Raw genomic sequence first — 19639 nt, 5'->3', positions numbered from 1 at the left:
GAATACTGAAGTGGGTTGCCATTTCCTCCTCCAGGGGTTTTTCCCAACCCCAGGATGGAAGCTGCGTCTCCTGCATTGGTAGGTGGATTCTTTACCACTGAGCTACTTGGGAAGCCCCTGGGGGCTGATACCCACTGACTAAAACAGGCAACTGTTGAGTTCAAACTGACACACATTGAATGTTGATGCAGAACTTTGAAGAATGGACACATGCTTAGTCTCACCACAAAATACTTATTTATGACCAAGGGAAAAGGCACGGGAAGGTGGCACTTCCCAAAGAAGGGCTGAAGTCCTGATGCTCAGGATGTTAAGGGGAGGCTAACTTCTGCAGATGCTGAGTCCCCTGTCCTCTGGCTTCCACCTGGTTTTGTGACAGGTGCTGGGAGGGGGTGGGCTTCTCTGCCTCTTTACCAGCGGGGTTGCCCTGTGGAAGCGGCAGTGCTCCCTGTGGTGACCTCCCCTAGGATACAGCTCGCCCTGCGGTCAGTGGTGATAATTACTAACCACTGACGTTAGCCGAGGTGCGTCCCTACTCTTATTACTGGTTTCCCTTGATCCTATCTACATCTCTGTGCAACTCTCTTTAGGGTGCCCTCTGTCTCCTGCTGGGAGCCCCACTGATACAGTGATCAGGCACTGTTATCAGAGAGACAGACAGACAGATGTCCAGCAGCAACTGATGCTGACTCACCACGATAGGGGTGAGGTCCACAGATGGAGCTGAGTCCACAGCTGTCCAGTGACCCAAAGTGTGGGAAGAGAGTCAAATCAGAGACAGGGACTCTAGAAGGACCTGACAGCAGCTCAGTGACCAGAGAGGAATTTTGTCCCAGTTATTTATACTGGAAAAAAGATGCCTCAGTTTTCTGTTGAAGAGTCAGAAATTTCCCTCTCCCTCAGTTAAGGAGGTGGTGGTCCCACGTTATGAAGAACTGCAGTTCGGAACGTCATAGGCCTTTTGAATTCAGCTGTCTGCCTCATTTGTTCCACAGATGACTAGATTAAAAAACAATGCACAGGGCAAGGCGATATCTCCTTTCAGTACTGTGCAGTCCTGACTGCATGGTTATCACCTGAAAAATCAGGAAGTGCCAGACGCTCTTCTGTTTCAAACCTTTCCGTTTCAGCCATCTCTTCTTTTGTATTCTGGAAGACAGGCACAGACAAGGACACGAAGTGGAAGGTTTTCTTATGTCACCTCAGCTCAGAGGTGTCCCTTGTTCCAGCCTCTGAACATGGGGTGACACTTCTGGGCACAGCCTGCTAAGAGAGTCAGCTCAAACTCACATGACTTATTGGGTTGCTAATCACCCCATTTGCAGATTGAGCCTGTAAAATTAGCCTGCAGCTCCAATTAAGGGAACTCAGACCAGAGCCCATGTTCAAGAATCCTCCCTTGTCAGTTTCTTCCTGGGGTTTAAATTGAATTCTTCATGTTGGTAGAGAAAACTGAAACATGTCCTAATTCTGCTAAAAGTAGCAGAGAAAAGAGGCCCTTTTCCGAGGTGGACAGGATCATTGGTGGGCCATGGGGGTTGTATGTACTGGGAGGTCACTTCAATTCCCTTCTGGTTTCTAATCAAGCCCTGCCTGTTATATACTCAACCACAACTGCAGACTTAGATGTCAGAATGCTCATTTTCCTAAGCAGCTCTGGAAAACACAGTCAGATTCACCTCTTGCTATTTTTAACTTTGGAGTAACTTACAGAACCTGTGTGTTTAATGAACACTGACTTATAAGAGTTCAAGTCAGAATCCCAGGATAGCTTGGTGTCATTTAACTATAGAAGAAAATCATGGATTTCTTTTATGTTTTCTTCACCTGCTACTGCCTTGTTTTTATGTACATTGTGTGTAGTAAGGGCAGAGGCTTAACCTTATGGGTAGGCTGCTGCTGCTGCTGCTGCTGCTGCTGCTGCTGCTGCTGAGTCGCTTCAGTCGTGTCTGACTCTGTGCGACCCCATAGACGGCAGCCCACCAGGCTTCTCTGTCCCTAGAATTCTCCAGGCAAGAACACTGGGGTGGGTTGCCATTTCCTTCTCCAATGCATGAAAGTGAAAAGTGAAAGGGAAGTTGCTCAGTCATTTCCAGCTCTTCGCCACCCTCTGGACTGCAGCCTACCAGACTTATCTATTACCTTTTCCCTACAACTTCCTTTCTTTCTCTTGAAACAATTATTTGTCATCGCAGTTTCTGGGTATTCTCTGATTTTTGCTATCCTGCTGCTGCTGCTGCTGCTAAGTCACTTCAGTTGTGTCCAACTCTGTGAGACCCCAGAGATGGCAGCCCACCAGGCTCCCCCCGTCCCTGGGATTCTCCAGGCAAGAACACTGGAGTGAGTTGCCATTTCCTTCTCTAATGCATGAAAGTGAAAAGTGAAAGTGAAGTCGCTCAGTCGTGTCCGACTCTTAGCGACCCCATGGACTGCAGCCTACCAGGCTCCTCCATCCATGGGATTTTCCAGGCAAGAGTACTGGAGTGGGTTGCCATTGCCTTCTCCTACCCTAGACTGTTCTAAATTCTTCCTTTGGCATTTATTCTCATATAAATAGTATAGTGCCTGCATGTGCTAAATCGCTTCAGTCATGTCCATCTCTGCGACCCTATGGACTTTAGCCCGCCAGGCTCCTTTCTTCATGGGATTTCCCAAGCAAGAATACTGGCGTGGATTGCCATTTTCTACTCCAGGGGATCTTCCTGACCCACAGTATACAATTTTTTTTTATTGTACTTGCAGAGCATTTAGATTATATCAGAGGTTAAGTAGGCCTTTGTGTTATAGCCTATAAAATTACTTCTAAGGGGAAAATAAGCTCCAAGTCCTCAACACCTAACTAAAGAAAGAAATTTTTAGAAGGTCAGAAGTTTTTAAGTGGGGACTGAATGTATAGCATGATCTGTACCATGCAGGTGATATTTTATCAGGTCCAACCTCCATTCTGCCTAGATAAGACATTTACCAAGAGAGATCAAAGAACTCATTTAATGTCAAATGAAAATGTTATTTCTCTTGAATTGGATTGGCTTTTGTATTGGTCAGTATTCTCCAGACAAACAGAACCAGTAGGAAATATGTATGTATATATTAAAAATTATATCTGTATATGTAGATATATTATATCTGTTTATATAGATAAATTATATCTGTATAAATAGATCTATATATACACACGTACCTAATTCCTCAAGAGCAGGAGGAGATGAGCATCCCAACTCAGGAAGACAGGGAATTTGCTTTTCCTTAGCCTTTGGTCCCATTTGAGGCCCCAGTGGGTAGGATGGTGCCCACCCATACTGATGAGGATGGATCTCGTTTCTTAGTCTGTTGAATCAAGTGCTAATAATCTCTTCCAGAAACATTCTCATAGACATACGCAGAAATGATGTTTTACCAGCTATCTGGGCATCCCTTGGCCCAGTCAAATTGACATAAAATTAACCACCACAGCTTTTTATCCCTTTTATAAATGGAAGTCTTGTGCTTTGGATCATGTCTGCTATTATGACTTCGAGTTCAGTACAAAGGCCACATTCAAGGATGTTTATGGCATTTACGATAATATAGAAACCCAACCGCATTTCTAAAAATATAAATAAACAGATTTTTTTGTGCTTGTGTTTATAACCTGGAGAGGTTAAAGAATTGTTGTAGATCTGCTTTTGGACTAGTTTGAATAATTTACCAACATTCAGCCTGTTTCAATTATCCTGGCCCACCCACAGATTCAGTCAAATTAAGAATTTTAACATCAGACATTTAAAGGAGAAAGGGAAAGAGGTTCATTTATTTGTATTCTTCAAAGACAAAGAGAGAGGGAGAGGGATTTAACACCATTTTCCATATTTTCCTACTTCTCACCCCAAGTTACCACCCTCCTTGGCAAGCAAGTGGTCCATGTATTTGAATTTCCATGTATCTGTTTGAATTTCCTTAGCTGCTTGTTATCGTTCACGTTGCTGGGAGCCACTCCAGACCTCCTGACCTGAAATTTCTGGAGTTGGGTTTCAGCAAATTGCATAGTTAAGAGCCCCCTCAATGATTTTTGTGAACTCTAAAGTTTGAGAACCACTGGTTCAGACATTTTTCCTTAGGGTGTTTGTGGTTAACTAGGAATGTGATGATAATGATAACGGTCCCTTTTGATTCAAGACTTAGTTTTGCTGGACCTCCATTTTTGGATTCTTGACTTTTTTTGGGTAGATTTGTTAGGGTCTATATAATATTGGCTTGCTAGGGTTACAAAGCAAAATACCACAGGCTGGGTGGTTTAGACGACAGAAATTACTATTTTCTTACATCTCTGGAGGCTAGAAACCCAAGAACAAGGTGTCAGCAGAACTGGTTTCTGGTGAGATCTCTTTCTTTGGCTTAAAGATGGTGTCTTCTTTGTCTTCATCTTGTTTCTCCTCTATGCGTGTGTGTTGTCTGTGTCTTAATCTCTTCATCTTATAAGAGTGCCAGGCATATTGGGCTGCTTTTCATTGTTTAGTTGCTAAGTTGTGTCTGACTCTGCAACCCCATGAACTGCAGCACTCCAGGCTCCTCTGTTCTTCACCATCTCCCGGAGTTTTCTTTAGCTCATGTCCATTGCGTCTGTGATGCCATCCAACCATCTCATCCTCTGTTGCCCCCTTCTTCTCATGCCCTCTGTCTTTCCCAGGATCAGGGTCTTTTCCAGTAAGTCGGCTCTTCACATCAGGTGGCCAAAGTATTGGAGTTTCAGCTTCAGCATCATCCTTCTGATGAATACTCAGGGTTGGTTACTTTTAGGATTGACTGGTTTGATCTCCTTGCTGTCTTTGGACTTCACCTTCACCACCAGACACATCCACAGCTGAGCATCATTTCCACGTTGGCCCAGCTCTCTTTCTAGAGCTATTTCTCTGCTCTTCCCTGGTAGCATATTGAATACCTACCAACCTGGGGGGCTCAATCTTCCCGTGTCATATCTTTTTTGCTTTTTCATACTGTTATTGGGTTAGACTTACTCATAGAACCTCGTTTTACCTTATATACCTCTTCATAAGACCTACCTCGAAATATGGTCACATTCTAAGGTGTTGGGAGTTAGGAATTCAGCATATTAATTCTGGGGGGAAACAATCCAGCTCCTAACAGAAGCAATTATACTCCTGATTGGTCTCTTGGTCTCTCTTCTAAGGCAGCAGGAAGGAGGTAGGGACAATGACCCCTTGCTTTTCATTGGTTTTGTTCCTGCTAAGTTCCATTTTTTTTGAATGTCTAGTTACTTTGAGAGTCTAATTACCACTGGCTTAACAGTATGAAAAGGCAAAATGATAGGATACTGAAAGAGGTACTGCCCAGGTCAGTAGGTGCCCAATATGCTACTGGAGATCAGTGGAGAAATAACTCCAGAAAGAATGAAGGGATGGAGCCAAAGCAAAAACAATACCCAGCTGTGGATGTGACTGGTGATAGAAGCAATGTCCCATGCTGTAAAGAGCAATATTGTGTAGGAACCTGGAATGTCAGGTCCATGAATCAAGGCAAACTGGAAGTGGTCAAACAGGAGATGGCAAAAGTGAACGTCGACATTCTAGGAATCAGTGAACTAAAATGGACTGGAATGGGTGAATTTAACTGAGATGACCATTATATCTACTACTGCAGGCAGGAATTCCTCAGAAGAAATGGAGTAGCCATCATGGTCAACAGAAGAGTCCAAAATGCAGTACTTGGATGCAATCTCAAAAACGGCAGAATGATCTCTGTTCGTTTCCAAGGCAAACCATTCAATATCACAGTAATCTAAGTCTATGCCCCAACCAGTAATGCTGAAGAAGCTGAAGTTGAATGGTTTTATGAAGACCTACAAGACCTTTTAGAATGAACACCCCAAAAAGATGTCCTTTTCATTATAGGGGACTGGAATGCAAAAGTAGGAAGTCAAGAAACACCTGGAGTAACAGGCAAATTTGGCCTTGGAATACGGAATGAAGCAGGGCAAAGACTAATAGAGTTTTGCCAAGAAAATGCACTGGTCATAGCAAACACCCTCTTGCAACAACACAAGAGAAGACTCTACACATGGACATCACCAGATGGTCAACACCGAAATCAGATTGATTATATTCTCTGCAGCCAAAGATGGAGAAGCTCTATACAGTCAACAAAAACAAGACCAGGAGCTGACTGTGGCTCAGATCATGAACTCCTTATTACCAAATTCAGACTGAAATTGAAGAAAGCAGGGAAAACCGCTAGACCATTCAGGTATGACTTCAATCAAATCCCTTATGATTATACAGTGGAAGTGAGAAATAGATTTAAGGGCCTAGATCTGATAGATAGAGTGCCTGATGAACTATGGACTGAGGTTCATGACATTGTACAGGAGACAGGGATCAAGACCATCCCCATAGAAAAGAAATGCAAAAAAGCAAAATGGCTGTCTGGGGAAGCCTTACAAATAGCTGTGAAAAGAAGAGAAGCGAAAAGCCAAGGAGAAAAGGAAAGATATAAGCATCTGAATGCAGAGTTCCAAAGAATAGCAAGAAGAGATAAGAAAGCCTTCTTCAGCAATCAATGCAAAGAAATAGAGGAAAACAACAGAATGGGAAAGACTAGAGATCTCTTCAAGAAATTAGAGATACCAAGGGAATATTTTGTGCAAAGATGAGCTCGATAAAGGACAGAAATGGTCTGGACCTAACAGAAGCAGAAGATATTAAGAAGAGGTGGCAAGAATACACAGAAGAACTGTACAAAAACGATCTTCATGACCTGGATAATCACGATGGTGTGATCACTCATTTAGAGCCAGACATCCTGGAATGTGAAGTCAAGTAGGCCTTAGAAAGCATCACTATGAACAAAGCTAGTGGAGGTGATGGAATTCCAGTTGAGCTGTTTCAAATCCTGAAAGATGATGCTGTGAAAGTGCTGCACTCAATATGCCAGCAAATTTGGAAAACTCAGCAGTGGCCACAGGACTGGAAAAGGTCAGTTTTCATTCCAATCCCAAAGAAAGGCAATGCCAAAGAATGCTCAAACTACCACACAATTGCACTCATCTCACATGCTAGTAAAGTAATGCTCAAAATTCTCCAAACCAGGCTTCAGCAATACGTGAACCATGAACTTCCAGATGTTCAAGCTGGTTTTAGAAAAGGCAGAGGAACCAGAGATCAAATTGCCAACATCTGCTGGATCATGGAAAAAGCAAGAGAGTTCCAGAAAATCATCTATTTCTGCTTTATTGACTATGCCAAAGCCTTTGACTGTGTGGATCACAATAAACTGTGGAAAATTCTGAAAGTGATGGGAATACCAGATCGCCTAACCTGCCTCTTGAGAAATCTATATGCAGGCCAGGAAGCAACAGTTAGAACTGGACATGGAACAACAGACTGGTTCCAAATAGGAAAAGGAGTATGTCAAGGCTGTATATTGTCACCCTGCTTATTTAACTTCTATGCAGAGTACATCATGAGAAATGCTGGACTGGAAGAAACACAAGCTGGAATCAAGATTTCTGGGAGAAATATCAATAACCTCAGATATGCAGATGACACCACCCTTACGGCAGAAAGTGAAGAGGAACTAAAAAGCCTCTTGATGAAAGTGAAAGAGAAGAGTGGAAAAGTTGGCTTAAAGCTCAACATTCAGAAAACGAAGATCATGGCATCCGGTCCCATCACTCCATGGGAAATAGATGGGAAACAGTGGAAACAGTGTCAGACTTTATGTTTTGGGGCTCCAAAATTACTGCAGATGGTGATTGCAGCCATGAAATTAAAAGACTCTTACTCCTTGGAAGAAAAGTTATGACCAACCTAAATAGCATATTCAAAAGCAGAGACATTTCTTTGCCGACTAAGGACCGTCTAGTCAAGGGTATGGTTTTTCCAGTGGTCATGTATGGATGTGAGAGTTGGACTGTGAAGAAGGCTGAGTGCTGAAGAAGTGATGCTTTTGAACTGTGGTGTTGGAGAAGACTCTTGAGAGTCCCTTGGACTGCAAGGAGATCCAACCAGTCCATTCTGAAGGAGATCAGCCCTGGGATTTCTTTGGAAAGAATGATGCTAAAGCTGAAACTGCAGTACTTTGGCCACCTCATGCCAAGAGTTGACTCATTGGAAAAGACTCTGATGCTGGGAGGGATTGGGGGCAGTAGGAGAAGGGGATGACAGAGGATGAGATGGCTGGATGGCATCACGGACTCGATGGATGTGAGTCTGAGTGAACTCTGGGAGTTGGTGATGGACAGGGAGGCCTGGCGTGCTGCGATTCATGTGCTTGCAAAGAGTCGGACATGACTGAGCGACTGAACTGAACTGAACTAAGTGCTTTAAATGACCAAGAGTGGCAATTCTCAAAGGAAATCTGAGAAGTCAAAACTCTCTCTTTGCTTCTTTTTTTACTAACATCTGCACTGATTGTGCAAGAGCCACGGTAACTAAAACTATTGATACTTTAGCGTGTATTAAGGCAGTAGCACCAAGCTGTACTGGTAGTCATTATAATTTCACCATTGTGCGTCTGTATTGCAGGAGATAAAATACCAGTTTCACTTAAAAATACCCTTGATGAAGTAGGACAAATTATTAGGTTGACTAAATTCAACCTTTGAAATTTTAGTATCATCTTCTTAATATTTTATGTGACATAATGGGATGCGTGCATAAAGCATTTCTACTGCATATAAACATTCAGTGACTGGAAGAAAAGCACTTCTGTGATTGAATTGTGAGCCAAACTCGCCTCTGTTTTCATAAAACACCATTTTAACTTCAAAGGATAAGTGATAGGTGAACTATGCTTATTCAGACTCACGTAGCTGGCAGACATGTTCACAAAAATAAGTCAAGTGAGCCTGTCACTTCAAGAAAAGCAACTGACAGTATTTGTTGCTCATAATAAAATTCAAAGCTTTCAAGTGAAAATTAGAGTTTTGGAAAACTTGTATCTGTTACTGTGAGCTTGATAGCTTACCAAGAGTTTATGATTTTTCTGGTGAGGGTGTGTGTGTGTGTGTGTGTGTGTGTGTGTGTGTGTGCACTCAGTTGTGTCCGACTGTTTACAACCCTATGGACTGTAGCCCGCCAGGCTCCTCTGTCCATGGGATTCTCCAGGAATAATACTGGAGTGGGTTGCCTTTTCCTACTCAAGGGGATCTTCCTGACCCAGGGATGTAACCTGAGTCTCTCATGTCTCCTGCATTGTCAGGTCGGTTCTTCACCACTAATGCCACCTGAGAAGTCCAATGTATTCATTATCTGAATGCTAAACATAGTAAACGTGAAAAATTCCCTACCAAAATATTCTTGATCAATGGTTGTTTTACCTTTCTAATTGCAAATAAGATTAGATAATCATGAACAAGCTGGAAAATTAAAAAAAAAAAAACCTCTATAAGAACTAATTTTTTTGAGAGCTTTGTTTCCATCTACTTAGAATTCATTTAAATCAGCAGAGATTAGAAGCTGTCCTATTGAAATGCTCTTGGAAACCTTGCCGTAAATGTCCCCTTCTCTTCATTCTGCCTCTGTTTTATCTTTTTCTAATATTTATAGAGCCTCTTTTTCCTCTTTTCTCCTTCATTTTTCCTTTCCTCCTCTTTTACTCATTTCCCCTCCTTTTGCTTTGCCTTCTTATCCCTGGAAGTATTTCCTCATATGTTGCAATTTTCAGTTTCTGCCTGCATCCTCTAGGAGAGATGCTGAGTCGGTACATATGAGGCGGGCATTGACAAAATGTGGGTGCATCTTTGCCATCTCAGCTCCAGGACTTAAACAGCCTTCCATTCAATATGCAAAACTCCACACTGGAATCTTTGCTTGGCTTCTATTCTTAGATTTCTAGAGGCTGTGAAGGAAGGTCAAGGGAAGGGATTTTAACTGAAAATGTATACCTTCTAGAAGTCACTTCAGAATTAGTTCTACCATTATAGTGTGTTCTTTATAAATTTCTTTCTCTTTTTTCCTCTAGTCCACAAGTCACTCCCGAGTTGGCCTGAAAGCAAGCACCAAGCAAAAGGTATGTTTTGTCCTCTGCGTTGTTCCTTTCAAAAATGATTATTTTGGTGAGTGCTTATATATATTTTTCCTGTAAAGAGTGACTTGATTTTGGAAGGCAGGGGGTATACCCAGAAACAAAGTGTTTTTGATTTTCATTTACTTTGCCTCCATAATAGCAAAACTGAAATTGGAGAGAGATCCTTGAAATGAAATGGAATGAGAGGTAATCTAGATACCCAGTGACAGAAGCTCAGAATTCTCCATGGCTTACAAACAATTCTGAAACAATTCTGAAAGCAAGGTCAGAAGGTACACTCCCAGGTTCAGCTCTTATATTTTCTTAGCCCTTCACAGTGAAGGAATGTGTTCCTGTCTCCATCCACATTTTCTCTAAACTTTGTTCCCTCAGCATCTGCTATGCAGAATGACCCTCACCTATGACCTGTGTTGAATTGGCTAAATCATGAGCTCAGAGTCAGAAAGAATTGGGTTCAATTCCTGAATCTGTCATTTTATTACTTATGTGACCTTGGACATATTTGTATGAAGATAATTGTCTCGTAACATAGTATATTTTAACCATAAAATGAGATAATATATGTGAAAATACTGATAACCCAGTGCCTAGCACAAAATAGGTACACCATGATTTTTTAAATTATACAATATATCATTGATGTTTTCAATGTACAAAACAATAGAAAATTTGAAATTCCAAAATTTTAATCCTTGAATGCACACACATTGTGTTTAAATTATGCTCATTGCTGGTGACACATAGGGCAATGATGTAAACAGGTGTATTAGGATTTGGAGAAGTTTGTGCTAAAAAAATTATTCTTCTAGTGTAGACATTTGCGCTGTTTGGATAACTTGCCAAACCTCTCAGGATGATGGATATCTTAGCACAGAGGACCTTTCTTGATGTCAGTTGTTAGAGGAAAGAAACACCTGAGAGGTGTTTAAGCATATTAAAAGAGATGACTTCTGAGAAAGCACTAAGGCCAGTGCCTGAGCAGATTGTAACTTTATTTAGTAGAGAAACATCATGTTGGCTGGGAAGAAGATGGGCAGACCTGGGCTCTAACCCAGGTTCAACACTTTCCAGAAAGTGATCACTGACCTCGATATGGCCAGTCCTGTGCTCCAGATAGGCGTGAGCACTTTACAAGGTCCAATTCATTTAATACGCTAGGCAGGTGTTCTTGTGTCCCTCAGGGTTGGTCAGGAGAGTAAATCACACCAATAATTTGAACAGAGAGAATTTGTCATGAACAACTGTTAATCTGTTATAAAGTTGTCAACTAGGTAATGGAAAGAATGAAAAGAGAAGTCTAAGGCAGTGATCCTTCAACCTTTTTGACACCAGGGACTGGTTTCATGGAAGACAGTTTTTCTGTGGGTTGAGGCGAGGGGGATGGTTTCGGGATGATTCAAGGGCATTGCATTCATTGTGTATGTTATGTGCATATTATTATTACATTGTGATATATAAGGAAATAATTGTATAACTCGCCAAAATGCACAATCAGCGGGAGCCCTGAGCTTGTTTCCCTGTGACTCGATGCTCCCATCTGGGGGTGATGGGAGACAGTGACACCCGAGGTGCCCAGATCCTTCGCATGCGCAGTTCACAGCAGGGCTCACGCTCCAGTGAGAATCTCATGCCGTCCCTGCTCAGGTGGTAATGTGAGTGATGGAGAGCATGTGTAAATAAATACACACGAGCTTCACTGACTTGCCCGCTGCTCACCTCCTGCTCTGCAGCCTGGCTCCTAGCAGACCACAGAGCAGTACCAGTCACTGGTCTAGGACTTGGGGACCCCTGCTCTAAGGTATAGGAAGCGGTACCAGCCCCAGGGCTGAGGGAACAAAGAAGAGAGTGAGGATTACTAAGACTTCTCACGCACTTAGAGGAAGGTCCATACACAGCTGAAATGCAGGCCTCTGAGGAGAGGGTGCTGGCAGCAGGCTCTGAGGCTGATACAAGAACTCTGCAGATGGGTTTCAGTGGTTCCACAGTAGAGAGGAAAAGGCGAGTTCCGTCTTGCTCCTCCATCTCTGTAGTCTTCGCTAGCGCCCCCTACCGATGGAGGTAAAAAGAAACCAGCTGACTGAGCAGGGATGTGGTCTGCAGTCCCAGCTTAACATCATAAACTGGTCACAGAAAGATGCATTTGGCCGTGAGAGACTGGCATACTTACTAGTTCCGTTTTGTAGATGAGGAAACCGAGACGCAAGTGTGTTACGCTGTGTTTCCCCAGTGCTATAGTCTGAATGTCTGCATCCTCCCTCCAAATTGAAATCCTAGCCTTCAAAAGGGATGTTATTAGGAGGTGGGGCGTTTGGGAGGTGCTCAAGTCCCTGAGGGCGGGGCTCTCATGAGTGGAATTAATACTTTTTTTTTTTTAATTTTTATTTTTACTTTATTTTACTTTACAATACTGTATTGGTTTTGCCATACATTGACGCGAATCAAGACACAGTGGGAAGTCTGCAACCCTCACCTGAGCACACTGATACCCTGATCTCGGGCTTCCAGCCTCCAGAACTGTGAGAGAAAAAAAAAATGCTGCTGGCTAGAAGCCACCCAGTCTGTGGCATTTTGTTATAGCAGCTTGAATGGACTAAGACACCCATCTAGGAATTTAAACCTAGACAGCCTGGCTCCAAAGTGCATGCTTTTTAACCTCTTGAATAAGTGAGTCAACACTTATTCTAAACATGGGTCAAAACACTTCTCTAAAGCTTACTTTTAAAATCTGTAAAGTGAGGATGACAGTTTCTAACATGTAAAGTTAAATAAACTTTGAAAATGATGAGCCTGTCCTATTTCCTGGCACATGGTCGATTCCTAACAATACTAGCTCTTACTATGTGTAGCATTTTTCTTGCTTCGAGTCTAAAGGACTATTCATTTGACCTCAGTGAATTTGTATGTAGTTTTGAAAGTATTGCCTTTGCCTTGGTTGATCCCATCTCGAATGGGTTGTTTATCTCTCTGGCTTAGCATAGTTGGGTGTTTACATTGGAAAGTGAGCACCAGAGAGAATTTAGTGCTGGAGCTTGACCAGTGGAGGCTTAATTGATGATGTCCTTAAAATCAGAGTTTATCAGGGGCTGCATCAGAGTGCCGAGTTGGTCTTTCACTTTGAATTTTAAGTAATGGGGGAAATCACTGATTACATTCATTCATTCTTTAAAGGAATAATTATTTATTGGGTGCTTAATTGCAGCAGACGCTGTGCTAGGCATGAGGGTGTTAGAAACAGATGGATGGACCCTGACCTGAAGATTGTTTCTTCCAGTCCAGTGGGGGTTGTGGTGTAAAATTCAACAGCTCATTTTCCCTCGCTTCTCCAGGTGTGCATGTATGTATATATGTTTTTTTTTTTTAACATATATTTAAAGCCATTGGGCTTCCCTGGGGGCCCAGATGGTAAAGAATCTGCCTGCAATGTGGGAGACCCAGGTTCAATCCCTGGGTTGGAAAGATCCCCTAGAGAAGGGAATGTCTACCCACTCTAGTATTCTTGCCTGGAGAATCCCATGGACAGAGGAGCCTGGCAGGCTTCAGTCCATAGGGTGAAAAAGAGTCAGACATGACTGAGTGACTAAGTACTTAATGCTGTCATGTGGGGAAAATCTCTATTGGACCTACTATGGAGTTAACCAGTATCTAAGGGAGATTGTATGGGGGTAGATGTGTGAGGGGAAAGCCTTTCCTGAAGGATGGGGTCACTCATTAACCAGGGAAGAGGCAAGTCTCAGACTAGACTCAGGGAATGAGTGGGCAGGGCTGGGAGGCAGCAGCCCTGGGGAGCTCTGGGATTCCTGGTGGTGGATCACAAGATGTTATGTGCAGGGGTATGAGAGTTTATAGCTCCGACGTGCATACCGTGATACTCTAAGGGCCTCTAGAGTATTCTCTAGAGTGGAAAAGAGAGTCTGGGACCGGCAGGGCCTTGTTGTGTTGCTGTTTAGCCACTCAGTCTTGTCTGACTCTTTGAGACCCCATGGACTATAGCACACGAGTCTCCTCTCTCCTTCACCATCTCCTGGGGCTTGCTCAAACTCATGTCCATTGAGTCAGTGATGCTATCCAACCATCTCATCCTTTGTCTTCTCCTTCTCCTCCTGCCTTCAATCTTGCCCAGCATCAGGGTTTTTTTTTGTTTTTGTTTTTTTTTTTTTGTTTTTTTGCAATGAATCAGCTCTTCGAGTTAGGTGGCCAAAGTATTGGAGCTTCAGCTGCAACATCAGTCCTTCCAGTGAATATTTAGGGTTGATTTCCTTTAGGATTGACTGGTTTGATCTGGCAACCCACTGCAGTATTCTTGCCTGGAGAACCCCATGGACAGTGTGAGAAGGCAGGGCTTTAGAGCCCTGGAAGTAGCTGACTGGTGGGATCAGGATCCTCTGGTGTACAAATCAGGCTGTTTTTATTCTTTATTTCCCCTCTATGTTTTATTTTCTTTTTGCTTCAAAGTGCCAAATATCTTGGTATCCCTAAGAGAACTAAGGGCAGAGCTTTATCTGTGTTCTTTGACCAGAACTTGAAGGGAGAGTTGGCCTTGGAGACTAGCATGGTAGCTGCGTCATTCAGGATGCTCACGAGAGGACCCCAAGGTTGAAGCCTTGTATTTAAGGTCGTACTACGTCTTGTTGCTCTTTCTAGAAATTCTGGTGAGAACTAAGGTTAGTTTATATTGAGATATACTTTGTAGGACATGGGAATATCCAAACCTCTTGTTGACCCCCCTCAGCTCAAGGGAATTTATTTTAGATGAAAATAAATAGAGGGAATAGACAGGGAGATGAATATTCTGTCACCCCAATGCAGAACCTCAGTGAGCTATGCTGGAATAAATAAATTCTGTCTCCTTCCCACAAGACTTTCTGCTCCCCCAGTATATTTTCAAGATTATTAACAATGTTAATGGTAAAAATAAGATGTAATCAGTGTTCTGGTTGCTTTGCAAACATTCAGTGGTAGCACTGTTTTCCTTCGATTTTAATCAAAAAGAAAATTGAATTGCCAGAGCCTACTGTTAACAGTGTGGTTTAAATATTCTCAGTCTCCGGCCTGAACATTTCTATGACATTTAGTGATCTCGAGTTTACTATATCCTTGCTTTTATCAAAGCCATCTCTTCAGATCTTAAAAATAAATTCACAGTAAGTTACATTTGAATTATTTGGCTTAAAGTGTAATCTCTCCTAAGTGTATTTGCATTTTAATAGATGACAGAGCTAATGAAATCGAGTCGAAGGGGTGGAATTTCTGGCATTAGCAAACAGAGAACAATTTTTAGTTGGTAGAAAGATCTTATCCTTGTTCCTAGAATTATATCATTTACATATAAGATTTATTCAGAAGAAAACATTAACTGGCTAGATGACCTAGGTCACAGATGTTTATAGTTGGTAGGGAGTCAGTATTCCAGTTGGGAGCATGGAGGCCAGGTGGGGCTTGTCTGTTCAGCCCATGATTATCTCTTCCTTCCACACCACCCCCATCCAATCCGCTTATTTTTAAAATTAATTAATTAGTTAATTTGGCTGTACCAGGGCTTAGTTGCAACACTGGGAATCTCTGATCTTTAGTTCTGGCATGTGGAATCTAGTTCCCTGACCAGGGATTGAACCCAGGCACCCTGCATTGGGAGCACAGACCGTTAGGAGCACTTAGCCACTGGACCACCCAAGGTAGTCCTCAGCCTCCTTCTTAATGAGTGTAATTTCCCTCTTTTCCATAGAACCATAAGCTTTCCTCCAAGCGCAAACAGATTTTCTTAATATTTGTGCCTTTTTTCTCTATCCTCCTCTCTTTGGCACCAAGTATGTGAGAGCTTCCTAAATGTTGATATGCATGTTGAAAAACACCCCAGGCCCCATTTATACCTGAGCAATCCATGGGGGCTTCCTTAATGACTCAGATGGTAGAGAATCTGCCTGCAGTGCAGGAGACCTGGGTTTGATCCCTGGGTTGGGAAGATCTCCTGGAGATGGGAATGGCTACCCTCTCCAGTATTCTTGTCTGGAGAATTCCACGGACAGAGGAGCCTGGCGGGCTACAGTTCATGGGGTTGCAGAGTCGGACACGACTGAGCAACTTTCATATACATACATTGCGGATGTTCATTCTCTGGGTTTGGACAAATAACTGACATGCATGCACCATTGCAGTTTCACTTAGAATAGTTTCACGGCCCCCAGAGCCCTCTCTGCTTTATCTATTCGTGTCTCCACCCCCAACCTCTGGCAGCCACTGATCTTTTTCGTCTCCATTGTTTTACCTTTTCCAGAATAAAATAAAGTTGGAATAATAGAACCTTTCCACATTGGCTTCTTTCACTTAGTGATTTAACGTTCTTCTGTCTTTTCATGGTGTGATAGCTCATTTCCTTTTAGCACTGAACGATATTTCATTGTCTGGATGAACCACAGTTTGTTTATCCATTCACCTACTGAATGGATAAAACTTGATTGCTGCCAAGTTTTGGCAATTGTGAATAGAGCTGCTATAAGCATCCATGTGCACATTTCTGGGTGGACAGAAGTTTTCATCTCCTTTGGGAAAATACCAAGGAGTACAATTGCCGCGTCAATTTTTCTTTATAATTTTCTTCTCACAAATGACTGTGAGCCTTTGCTCGATTGTCCTCCAGTGTCTGCTCCAGCTTGTGTATTTTCCCAGGCATGTTTCCTCTTCTTGGCTGGGTCTTTCCTGTGCTGAGGGTCTGCCATCCCCAGGAATGATCTGTGCCCCGCTTGGAGGAATGTAAGGAAAGAGAGAAACCTTATCCAGCAATAGTACAGGGAAGTTTTTAGTTGTAGCAGCTAGATTTGGGCAAGTTAGGAAGAAGAGGCCATAAGCTGAGTTTATAGCACCCGAGAGTTAAATTCTGTCTGCCCATGCAATCCTTCCTGGCGTTGGAAAGAGTCATTTAGGCCTTTTACATCGCTGTGAGCATCTGAACGCTGAATCTAGCTTAAGGGAAATTAAAAGTCACTGCTTTCTGCTAGTGACAATTCCCCCTGAAGGTCCTGACAGGAGATGGAAGGGAAATCAGGCTCCCTGAAGTGGAGTCCATATCATCCTTCATCCATGTTAAGCTTCTGTGGTCCTGCGAGATGCCCAGTGGCTTTCTGAAAGACGCAGCCAGAATAGAAAATGACAAGACCAGCAAGATGAATTTAAAAGAGATGGAGGCCATCCCCACAGACTCACAACAATAGAGATTTTAGGTGAGCCCACTATTTTTTTTCCTCAGAAAAACAAACCACACCTCATTAGCATTTTTATATTTCAGTTGTTTTAAAAATACTATTTTATTTTTCCGGAAAGAGGGAAATTTTTGAGACAAATATTGTTCAAAGGACCAAAGGCTATGTATCAGATGCACTGACACTAAGTTTTACAGTCATCTCGTTTCTGAATTTTAGTCATAAAAGACACAAAAGGACACACTGGGCATTTCAGCAATGTAGGTCAAAGTCTGTTGCCATGCGCTCCAGGGGACTGGCTGTCCAGTGCCTTTTCTCCTCTTGGACTTGTATTATATTGAATAGTATTTGGCAAATATGAGCTTTGGGCTGAGGCTTTGGGAGAATATCATGGATTTTTAATGTGACGGTATTTGTGAAGTGGGTACTGGAGTCATTTCACTTTCCACTTAATCCTTTTCTTTCCCCTCCCCGTGGTGATCAGTAGCCTGTCTTATCCAACCTGTGGTCCTCCATGTCTCATGCCCCTACCGCCCAGGTCAAGGGTCCCCTTCAGTCTTATCTTCTTTCCTCTAACTCCAGTATCCTGAGACATTCCTGAGGTAGAATGAATGCTCAGACCTGCTTTGGTTACAGCCTAGCATCTCAAACTCAAAAGAGTCAGCTCCAAGGAGGGTGTAGGCCAGTGGTTTTAAGAATCCCTTTCATCAAAGAGCAAATGTATTCTTACAAATCCTGTGGGAGGTGAGGCCTGAGCAGGATTGCTCAAAGCCCATCAGCCGTGTATTTCTGGAGCAAAGGAAGAATAATAATGCCTCCGAGCATAGCTGTCCTTGTTAAATATTACATATGGTCACGGCCCAACTGCCCCGTGTTTCTTTGAGTTCTGGTATGTCTCTTCAAGCTGGTCCTCTAATGGGCTTTTCTGGCCTGTGAGATATACCCAGTGTTTTGGAATGGCAGTCATTCTACAAGGGGAACCAGTGAACTTAAATCTAATAAGAGATAGAGTTCCATGTGTTATACAATAGGTCTTTGTTGGTTATCCATTTTAAATGTAGCAGTGTGTATATGAACTTCCCAAAGAGCTATCTATCTCTTCCCCCTGGCAACCATGAGTTCCTTTTGTAAGTCTATGAGTCTCTTTCTGTTTTGTAAATAAGTTCATTTGTATCATTTCTTTTTAGATTCCATTTGTGCCAGCCTAGATGGGAAGGGGGTTTTGGGGGAGAATGGATACATGTATCTGTATGACTGAGTCCCTTCACTGTTCACCTGAAACTGTTACAACATTGTTAATTGGCTATACCCCAATATACAATGTTTGTGGTATTACAAAAAAAAATTTAAATAAATTTAAAAAAGAGATAGAGACTAGGGGAGGTTTTTCTGGAACAGGACGTGAAGGATCACTAAAGCAATCAGAATGCAATGCAGCTGCTTCTTTTCACGGAAGGAAATGTTAGCTCTGAAAAATTCGTTGACACTTCAACTCAGAAAAGTTGGTTAAATACCCTTGTGTCAGGTTGTTCTGAAGTCAAAACTTTGATTTCTACCGCTTCCTCTCTGAGTGGCCTTTTCATTTAGCCTCACTGAAACAAAGAAGGTGTTTTAATTTGCATAAAATAAAATCTTCCATGCTTCAGAAAAGCTCTAGAAAGGATTTCAGAAGGAAAGAATGAAAATGCATCTTTTTTCTCCCTTTTCTTTTTTTTAAAAAATTGGAATATGGTTGATTGACAATGTTGTATTAGTTTCGGGTGTACAGCAACGTGAATCAATTCTATGTATTCATGTGTATCCACTTTTTTAGAGGCTTTTCCCATGTAGGCCATTACAGAGTATTGGGTGGAGGGCCCTGTGCTGTATAGTAGGTCCTTATTAGTGTATGTGTCACTCTCAGTCTTTCAATTTATCCCTCCCTGGTAACTAGAGTTTGTTTTCTACCTCTGTGGCTCTCCTGCTGCCTTCTAAATAAGTCATCTCCCTTTTCTCATACCCTAGATGATTCTGCAGAGATTGGGAATTCACAACGCAGTCATGTTTTGTTTTGCCCATTTGAGTGATTTTTATCAAATACTGTGCCAGTATTGTAAAATGTGAGTATTTTCATATCAATATCTGGGTTTGTGCTTGTCCTGAAAAATTGAAATATCTAGCACCTTAATGTCGATAGCCAAATGACAATGATCTACCATAGCTAAGGGACTGCTGCCCGCTTTGGACAAGACAAGGCATCTTCAGTTCAGCATTTGCCTCACCCCACCCTATCTGCATCTTCCTAACACCCTCCAACGGATGCCTTTCACAGCTTTCCTGGCCTTGAGAGGCATTTGAGGTTTTGACCTCTAGATATTATGCTACTTCTTTCTTGAGGAGTTCTCAATCGTTTTATAGATATTTTAGCTGAGATCAATCCTGGA

The 19639-nt window shown here is 42.4% G+C and overlaps 1 protein-coding gene across 1 annotated transcript in view; it reads left to right on the top strand.

Moving 5' to 3' along the window:
* RASGEF1B (RasGEF domain family member 1B) overlaps window positions 1–19639 on the top strand; it is a 664872-nt gene that overhangs the window by 140570 nt on the left and 504663 nt on the right. Inside the window, exon 2 of the mRNA XM_042251549.2 lies at window positions 9958–10005. Coding sequence (XP_042107483.1) covers window positions 9958–10005 — 48 coding nt within the window. The remainder of the gene's footprint in view (window positions 1–9957; window positions 10006–19639) is intronic.

This window comes from Ovis aries, chromosome 6, assembly GCF_016772045.2.
Source record: "Ovis aries strain OAR_USU_Benz2616 breed Rambouillet chromosome 6, ARS-UI_Ramb_v3.0, whole genome shotgun sequence".
Lineage (NCBI taxonomy): Eukaryota > Metazoa > Chordata > Mammalia > Artiodactyla > Bovidae > Ovis > Ovis aries.
Note: the sequence above shows the minus strand (reverse complement) of the source record. Positions and strands in the feature narration are given on the sequence as shown.